This window comes from Liolophura sinensis, chromosome 6 (assembly GCF_032854445.1).
Source record: "Liolophura sinensis isolate JHLJ2023 chromosome 6, CUHK_Ljap_v2, whole genome shotgun sequence".
Classification (NCBI taxonomy): Eukaryota; Metazoa; Mollusca; class Polyplacophora; order Chitonida; family Chitonidae; genus Liolophura; species Liolophura sinensis.
The window spans coordinates 1,927,224-1,936,839 of NC_088300.1; the positions used below are offsets into that span (position 1 = coordinate 1,927,224).

Genomic DNA, 9,616 nt, shown 5'->3' on the forward strand with positions numbered 1-9,616 from the left:
ACAATTAGTTTAAACATTCAGTAATTTTTTGGTCCCAAGTAGTGTTAATGTAACTACATGGGAGCAACAAATCTAGAGGAGATGTGAAAATAAAACAAAATGCCACAGACAGTCCTATATCTGTTTTAGCTCTGACAAGATGTGCCGACCTGTTTTAGCTCTGATGAGATGGTACCTACCTGTTCTAGCTCTCACAAGCTGGTGCTTACCTGTTTCAGCTCGAACGACAAGCTGCCCACCTGTTTTAACTATGACGGGATTTTATCTCTGATGATTTGGTGCCTATGTTTAGCTCTGACAAGTTGGTGCATATGTTTTAACTTTGAAAAGTTGGTGCCTACCTGTTTTAGCTCTAGCGAAATGATGCCTACCTGTTTTAGCTTTGATAAGATGATGCCTACCTGCTTTAGCTCTGATGAGATGGTGCCTACCTGTTTTAGCTGTAATAAGATGATGCCTACCTATGTTAGCTCTGCCTAGATGATGCCTACCTGTTTTAGCTCTGATGAGATGGTGCCTACTTGTTTTAGCTATGATGAGATGGTGTATACCTGCTTTAACTCTGACGAGACGGTCCATACCTGTTTTAGTTCTGAGGAGATGGTTCCCACTTCATCAAATTTCCTATCCATCATCCTGCGCTCTGCTAACAGATCATTTTGTAGCGACTGCAGGCGTCTTTCCACACTGGATGATACCTACAAAAACAACACTACTCCATCAGCACGTGGATTTTTAGCCATTGATAAAGAAGAGCAGGTACGCCCTAACAGTCATTCATTTTCCTATTACCTCACACATCAGAAAATCCTGTTAGCAACTACAATGCTGGGGATAAAAATCTTTACAATTATGGTGCTAATAATGGGGAGTTAGTTCCGTGTAACGTTATAACATCTTGTGACCCTTGAACAAACGGCTCATTCTTGGCTAAACTACACCTGCATCATTAAATCTTTCATAGACAGACTGATCTGGTAACACAAGTCAGCATTGAGTACAGACACAAGAACCAATAAAACTTGTACAAATAATTGTGTAGAAACAACTTACTGGATCTATTGCTACATGTGTCCTCAGTCCTTCTGATATGTCCCGTAAACTTCTTCTGGTATCAAAATCATCCCTACAAAACATATTATTACATCCTGGCATTACATGTTTCATACGTCATGGCCATAATCATGCCCATATTTCACCAAACCAGGTCTAAAACATTGAAAGGTAAATTAAGGATACAAAAACACTGTGATGTAAGAATTGATATGATCTGTTTCTTCACATTGGCTTAAAACTTATGATTTGTGTCAACTGAAACATGCACCCAAATTGCTAAAAAAGGAACCAAGAAATGAATGTAAGAATTTCTCAGCTTGTGTACTTCATAGTTAGCCAGAATGGTCAGTTTAGATACAAAAGTCTCACCTGTCCCGTCTGTCCAGCTGTCGACTGAAGCTGTCCTCTAAAGTCACCTGATTGTGAGACAGATCTCGCACTGACTGGTGAAGGTCATGCAGTTCTCGGTTCATGTCATCGGCAAAGCGTACAGATCCTGACTTCTTCTTGCGTCGTGTTGGCGACTCCACATCGCTCTATTGGAAAAGACGTAACTACTTTTTTTACCAGTATCTGCAACACATCTTGTAATATTCCCTAGATCCATGCTCTCATTTTACACAATCTTTGTGATCCCACTTAATGACAGATGTCTAAGATCTCCTGTGATCAGAAATGCTTTCCGTATTCCTCTCAGTACTCAGTTTAAGCACAACAGTAAGTGACCACATTAACAACTGATTCATGGCTAACCACAAACACTAATACGTACTCACAGATCGCAAGTCATATGTACTGTACATGTAGTTTAACTGAAGTTTAGAATAGTTCAAATGACACATTTTGCTTGATTCCGACTGATTTGAGCTTTTTTGTGAAATGTAATTAATTTCTTATCAGAAAAACTTTACGGGGAAATAATTCTGGCTTCATAACTGTCATTTGAAGGCCTTTATAGGATTCTGAAAGTGCATTTTTACACACCAAACTTTCCAGGAAATACAGTACTTACATACATACTTACTTACAGCTGACCGGCATACACTGGGTAACAAAGCATACTAATATCTACTATCAGCTGATAAATACTTACTGGGTAAAACACAAACTGAAATGTTAAAAGGAATTTGTGAAAAAAAGAAATACTCACTCGAGATTTAGAATATTTGTTACTCACATGAGCAGAGTAGTCGTCATAGTGTGATTTCCTACGTGCTGGAAAGTACAAATAAAGTTTAAGAGCAGTCCAGGAAATCAGTAGACACAGTCATATACTTCACAATGACGGTAAGTTATATGTCAGTACAAAAAAGATTTCCATAATAACATCATACCAGAGCAATAAAAACACATCACACCAGAGCTACTAAAAACACATCACACCAGAGCAATAAAAACACATCACACCAGAGCTACTAAAAACATCATACCAGAGCTATTAAAAAACATCATACCAGAGCCATTAAAAAACATCATACCAGAGCTATTAAAAAACATCACACTAGATCTATTAAAACACCATACCAGAGCAATTAAAACACATCACACCAGAGCTACTAAAAACATCATACCAGAGCTATTAAAAACATCATACCAGAGCTATTAAAAACATCATACCAGAGCTATTAAAAAACATCATACCAAAGCAATAAAAACACATCACACCAGAGCTACTAAAAACATCATACCAGAGCTATTAAAAACATCATACCAGAGCTATTAAAAAACATCACACCAGAGCTATTAAAAAACATCATACCAGAGCTATTAAAAACATCATACCAGAGCAATAAAAACACATCATACCAGAGCTATTAAAAACATCATACCAGAGCTATTAAAAACATCATACCAGAGCTATTAAAAAACATCACACCAGAGCTATTAAAAAACATCATACCAGAGCTATTAAAAACATCATACCAGAGCTATTAAAACACATCATACCAGAGCTATTAAAAAACATCATACCAGAGCTATTAAAAACATCATACCAGAGCTATTACAAAACATCATACCAGAGCTATTAAAAACATCATACCAGAGCAATAAAAACACATCATACCAGAGCCTTGAAAAACATCATACCAGAGCTATTGAAAAACATCACACCAGAGCTATTAAAAACATCACACCATAGCTATTAAAACACATCATACCAGAGCTATTAAAAAACATCATACTAGAGCTATTAAAAAACATCATACCAGAGCTATTACAAAACATCATACCAGAGCTATTAAAAAACCATACTTTTACTTTATGATAAGATGTATTATACCTCTAGAACCATTGCTTTTTTTAATAGGTGACACCAAGAAAGAACAGCTGGGATAGTCTACATTTCCCAATTATTAGATGATTTCTTCGTTTTATTTCTATCCTTACACCCTCCTCCAACATTAACAAAAGAGTGAAATTATAATTGGCGTGGCCTTAACAATAATATAACTTACTGCGGTCTGGTCCATCAAGGTCACTGACTTTCAAGCTGCGAGCTGTTAACATAGAGTTACGTAGCCTCTCCTGCTCCAATTCCTCTGCTGTCTTATCCAGGTCTGTGCGCAGCTGTAAGCAGATTTCCATCCATTAATTATTTCAGTGTTGACCCATATTTTACATACATACATTTACAACCCATGCAAACCAAATTTACTTCTTCACATGCTTTTTTTTTTTAAAATATTATACTGACATGCTTCCCGGCATCAGTGAAATGTTTTGTGAATCTAATGAATGCCTGGTGGAATCCAGGGGAGGTCACAAGGTGAATGCCTGGTGGAATCCAGTGGAGGTCACAAAGTGAATGCCTGGTGGAATCCATTGTGGAGGTCACAAAGTGAATGCCTGGTGGGATCCATTGTGGAGGTCACAAAATGAATGCCTGGTGGAATCCATTGTGGAGGTCACAAAGTGAAGGCCAGGCAGAAACCAGTGGAGGTCACAAAGTGAATGCCTGGTGGAATCCAGTGGAGGTCACAAAGTGAATGCCTGGTGGAATCCATTGTGGAGGTCACAAAGTGAAGGCCTGGTGGAATCCAGTGGAGGTCACAAAGTGAATGTCTGGTGGAATCCAGTCGCGGTCACAAAGTGAAGGCCAGGAGGAAACCAGTGGAGGCCACAAAGTGAATGCCTGGTGGAATCCAGTGGAGGCCACAAAGTGAAGGCCTGGTGGAATCCATTGTGGAGGTCACAAAGTCGCTTGGCTGCTTTCTTTATGTAATGGCACAAATTGAGCTTTTCAGTTACAATTCAAAAGGAGCACATGTGCTCAATCAGACATTTAATCATCTTATGACTCATTACCTGATATTTCACTTTAGATGGATACAAAAACTATATCATACATTATTCGTCCTGCGGATGGTTGTGGGTTTCTTCCAGCTCTGCCCGGTTTCCTCCCACCATAATGCTGGCTGCCATCACATAAGTGAAATATTCTTGAGTATAGTGTAAAACACCAATCAAATAAATATATTATTTGTCCACTTTATGCTACATTTTAGATAGAACTCCTCACCTTGTCTATGGCAGACTTCTGCTCCCTGCCCACCTCTCTATATGTACCCAGCATGTGATCCAAACTACGCAGATTTCTAGTTGTGTCCTGTAACAGGTCAGCAAGGGTAATGTTAAATACAAATAAATACTTTATACATGTATCATCACTCGGCAAAATGATTTGATGTGGGAAAACTCTGATATTTTCTTTGCAATCGCCATCATCTTGCTGGTTGTCGCAGATATTGTGTACTGCACTTGTCTAAACTCACTTTGTTTCAAAGGTGCCTATTTCCAGTGTTATAGTCATGAAAAAGTCAAGATAGATTGATAATCTCCTCAACAACTTTATCATTTTTACCCAAATTTTGGACCATCTGTGCACTCAAGAAAGTCGAAGGTTACTCTGTGAATGCTCTATTCAATGCTTTTGACAAAATTATACTAAGCCTGAAAAGCAAGGACACTGCCGGTTTTACTGAGGAGACAAGAGAGAATTGAAGACTGTTTTAAGTGCTTTCCAATTCAGTGACCCTTCAGTTTGGGGATGTCTCCAGTTTGAGATGTTTTCCCTAACAGGCAATTTAAAACGGCCTGTTAAACACAGGAATAAACAGCATGCAAACCCGAGAGTAAATGCCAACAAAGCGCTGAGAAATGGGCAGCCAGTGTTTCGGGGTTGGCACTCTTCCAACAATTCTGTAATGTGATCTTGTCCATGAAAGTTACACACCTGACTTGGTGAATTTATCACCACAGACTACAATTACACAGCCCACAGACAAAACTGCCACTGAAACTGTGACATCACAGAAAGGCAGACTGGAAACAGCTAGCAGATAGAATACAATGAACATTTTAACTTTATGGGTTACTAGTATTGACAACAGCACTCAACCTGAACCCAACATCACATCCACCTTAAACCAGTTGAGCTCTTTGTTATAGTCTATTAATGTCCATCTTTAAGGGCCTTGAAACAAGAACTGTCTCCTTGAAAAAAGTGCATCCTTTATACATGCATTTTTTTTCTGGTGTACATATATATATATCTGAATATACAATAGCTATATGTACTGTTACTAGTTTTCAAAATTCAGTTGTATTGATTACCAGAATGCAAACAAAAGTAGCTCATCCAGGGGCTACAGATTGTGAAATCATACATGTCACTTTCTGTTTTATCCAGCAAAACAAATTGTTGACACATTCTTACAAAATTAAAGGACATACATAGAGAAAAAGTATTTAGGAATTGCCAACTTCAACACTACATTTCCTCACACCACCACAGAACATAAAATAGACAGTGTTGCAAAAAAAAGTATAATAGAGGTATGTAAACAGATTTCTCCATAAAACAAAGAAAACAGAAACCTGAAAGACACAAATACATCCTTGTCCATAACACATGCAATGTCCACAATATCTTCCTAGGCAAATGTCATTTAAGAACCATCACACAAGAAACTTAAAAATTACCCATATGACATCACCATAATCTGTATAAAAAAACAGGGAAAAAATAAATAAATTTATTAAAACTATGTCTTAAAGTGAAAGATAGCACCTGATTAATGTTTATGTCCACTGAAAGACCACCATTCAAAGGAACATAAATCGGCATTAAATATCTGTTTAGATTTTTTTCCACCAAGTAGAAGTTTAGTAAAACTTCGTCTTGTCACAGCTTCAGGACGTCTCCATTATCAACAGCAAGGTGACGTCACATTTGCTCTAGCTCTCTAACGTTATTTCCCATATAATAGTCTAAGCAGCACCCTATGGCAGATTAAAGTTGTGACCTTCCACGATGAACAACCAAAAGATAAACAGGACATACTGGAAGGACATTTTTTCCATTGCTTGAACTGTTCATACAGTTGGTTTACTATATCATTTATATTCCTGGTTCATGTCATAGTCACCAGAGGGGTTGTGCTGGTACCAGTAATTCAGACCCCTATTAAATATTTACAAAATTGCAATAGAATTGTTGTACAACTGGATTCATGCTCAAATCTGACACCAATTGACATAAATCTAAGCGTCACTGAGGCTGATCTAGGCATTTGACTGTCGCCGGATTTTATGCTTCAATTTTGTACTGATGGCTTCTAATATGAGAGCAGTGCTGACCTAGTTTTCATGGATGTCAGGGAAAGCACCTTGGATTAAACACTGCGTTTCAATAATTTTATTGTATTTTATAGAAGAAAACAGAAAAAACATCCCTTGTCTGTGAGACAGACAAAGGGCGAAATTCAAATTCTTTAGATGAAATAAATTCAGAGAAAAAATATTATTTAATTAATTTTAAGCATTGTCCGATGAGATGCCGCCTTCTCATTCCCATTAACCTTCGGCATCCGTAATGGACTTTTCCCTTACTGACACTCGTTATTTAGCAACTGCATGCTGACTATACACTAACATGAACGACAAAAAATGTAATTGTATAAACTGAACAGAGTGTCTGAGTAGGCCTAAGGTCTTCTGGGGAGATGAATGCAGTTTGGCCTGACACGGTATGCTGCTGTATGACACCATTGGTGATTCAGTCGCTGAAAATTACATGGACTGTGAATCAACTGATCTTCCATCTGTAGATGATACAGATATGTCCACAACACTTTGTGAAATGGCCCTTCTGACTAAACATATACAAATCATTGTAAACGATCGAAAAATGATGTCTTATGCAGTAGTTCTCTGTTATCATATGTCATTTCATGGAGAGAATGGGTAAAGTCTATGCCACAGCTTATGCAGCACAACCTGACAGCAACATGTTGGATTGGATAAAATTCTGAAGATGGCTGCCACCACACCAGCCGTTTGTACAGTATTGTCATTTTGTTCTACGTTACTCGGTGAAATCCCATTAAAATAAGACAGTATGATACTTTTCAGAAGGCCTGACTATCCTCCTTTCGAGTGAAATATGTTTTAGCCAGGTTCTGTCTTGTCCTTTAAATTTGTGTCTTTAGCTGTACTGGAAAATATCTCTTATCACTGAGTTAGCAGTAGTCAGTAGAGAAGCCGAAGTCTCTGAAGAAGTCCACAGGTATTATCTGACAAACTAAATGTACCTGAGGCACAGGCATAGTCTATCCAGTGAGAGAGCTGGACTTGAATGTGACCTAATTTACAATCAAGGAATCATGTCAGATCTGAACAAAGGCACTTTAATTTTAATACAATTTCTCAAAAGAGAAAAATGAGTTATGAAGATACAGAATAAAACACAACCTTAGTCCAGACTTGGCAGGAATCAGAGTGTGGACAAGCAGTGAGTTATCTTCAAGTTTGTATTTGTTTTAACAGAGAACACCACAGAACTTACCTTGAGGTTGGATGCCAGTTTATTAACAGGGTCAGCCATCATGGCTTCATAACTGTCGGAAGAGTCTACATAATTTGAGCGGGACCTCGAAACCCGAGGAGCATACATTTCATCACTTTCTGTGGACATCATTCAAACTCTTATAAACGAACACCAGCTTAACACATTACGGGTTGCTGACCAGTCACTGATTTAGGAATCAGAGACTGCATTCATCTGTAGTGTACCAGGTATGTTCATTCTGGAAATAACACACAAATGAATAGTCACTCGACAGGGAATAAATTTCTATATCTATATTTTGTTCACATTCTTGACTATACATGTAGTTAAAGTAAGCTTAAACTTTAGTTTTAACATTATTCACTAAGTATCCTTATCCACAATGCTCATGGTTAAAATTCCCTATGCAGTCAACAATGAAATTAATATGTACAACATACTTGCAGTGTCACTGATTAATGAATTACAGTCAGAACACATTCTAGCCAGAACACCCCCTCTATATAATGCATGCTTAAGCTAGCTACATGTTTTGTGATGTATGCCTCTGTATGGATTCTATGTGTTCTATATACATATGGCCTATAAATGTTGCTATATGTTGCTATGGTAAAATACACATTTATAAATTATTTCTGAACTTTAAAGTTTCTGAACTGATTGCATATAAACATGATTGTTGATGTATAGAGAAATGAACAGAGAATATCTGATATTTTTGACAAAGATTACACAGTTAGTCGTATTGATATTTGTCACATACTTTCAAAAATACCTAGGCTTATAGGAACGCGTACATGACACTCGCTGACTGACCAGTATTGTTGTTGTAGACCGTCAACTGCAAACATGTTGGATCTCTGCCGTTTAGGTATAGGGTGTTTAGATAGCAGGCATTCTTGCTAGAGGGTTTCTTGACCTGATCCCCTAATTAATTATAGTAATTAATGCAGTCAAAGTATCAGTATGCACACATTACAAATACATGTATATTACTGCTGCAAGCATTGGCAGAATGAAAAGCTGAAAATATGACAATACCATTCAGCTACTGACTCACAAAATGTCACACCGAGAAGGTAACTGGGACTTACCATATATTCCTGGGAAAGTCGATTCAAATCTTTTTAAAGCTCTTTCTTCAGAATGCCACCACTATATCACAGAGATTCCTACTGTTCAGTGCGACCTCAGTAGTCAATAGGCACACCCTCTTTTCTTGACATAACCAACAATGACAAATGCGCTGGCTGAACCATCTGTAGTTTGCTGATAGTTACAACACCGACAGGTTGTAACACGTTTAAAAAAACGGAGGGAAGCCTACCAGCTTTAGTTTAGGTCGAGTTAAACACAACGCAGACACCGCACGGTCCGATTAATTATTAAGGATTCCTTCCACTTCTCACTGATGTTATTGTTTGCCACTTAGTGCGAAAGGTGAATTGCAAAGGTAGACTCTTGTATGGCTATGGGTGGTGCGCTATAAAACAAAACAATTTACGTGGCCCGTTGTCAGCTAATTCAAACAACAACAACGATTCGTGTACCAACTTGTTCCCCATGTGTCCTTCATCGATGGAGTTTACCTTTAGTTACCTAATTAGGTACCTTACCGTTTACTACACTACAGACACAGCGTGTTACATTACATCCCACAGTTTTCATGCTCGCGTGAAAACAAATACAGTAGTATCAAACAAGCTGTGT

The 9,616-nt window shown here is 37.9% G+C and overlaps 1 protein-coding gene across 1 annotated transcript in view; it reads right to left on the reverse strand.

The window, feature by feature from the left end:
• The window catches only part of LOC135468011 (centrosomal protein of 128 kDa-like), a 30,427-nt gene extending 20,811 nt beyond the window's left edge, over nt 1–9,616 (reverse strand). The window contains exons 1-8 of the mRNA XM_064746008.1: nt 9,001–9,616; nt 7,904–8,144; nt 4,577–4,663; nt 3,513–3,624; nt 2,234–2,271; nt 1,426–1,592; nt 1,054–1,126; nt 582–698 (exon numbers count right to left, since the gene is read on the reverse strand). Of these exons, the coding sequence (XP_064602078.1) occupies nt 582–698; nt 1,054–1,126; nt 1,426–1,592; nt 2,234–2,271; nt 3,513–3,624; nt 4,577–4,663; nt 7,904–8,035 (726 nt within the window). The 5' untranslated portion in view covers nt 8,036–8,144; nt 9,001–9,616. The remainder of the gene's footprint in view (nt 1–581; nt 699–1,053; nt 1,127–1,425; nt 1,593–2,233; nt 2,272–3,512; nt 3,625–4,576; nt 4,664–7,903; nt 8,145–9,000) is intronic.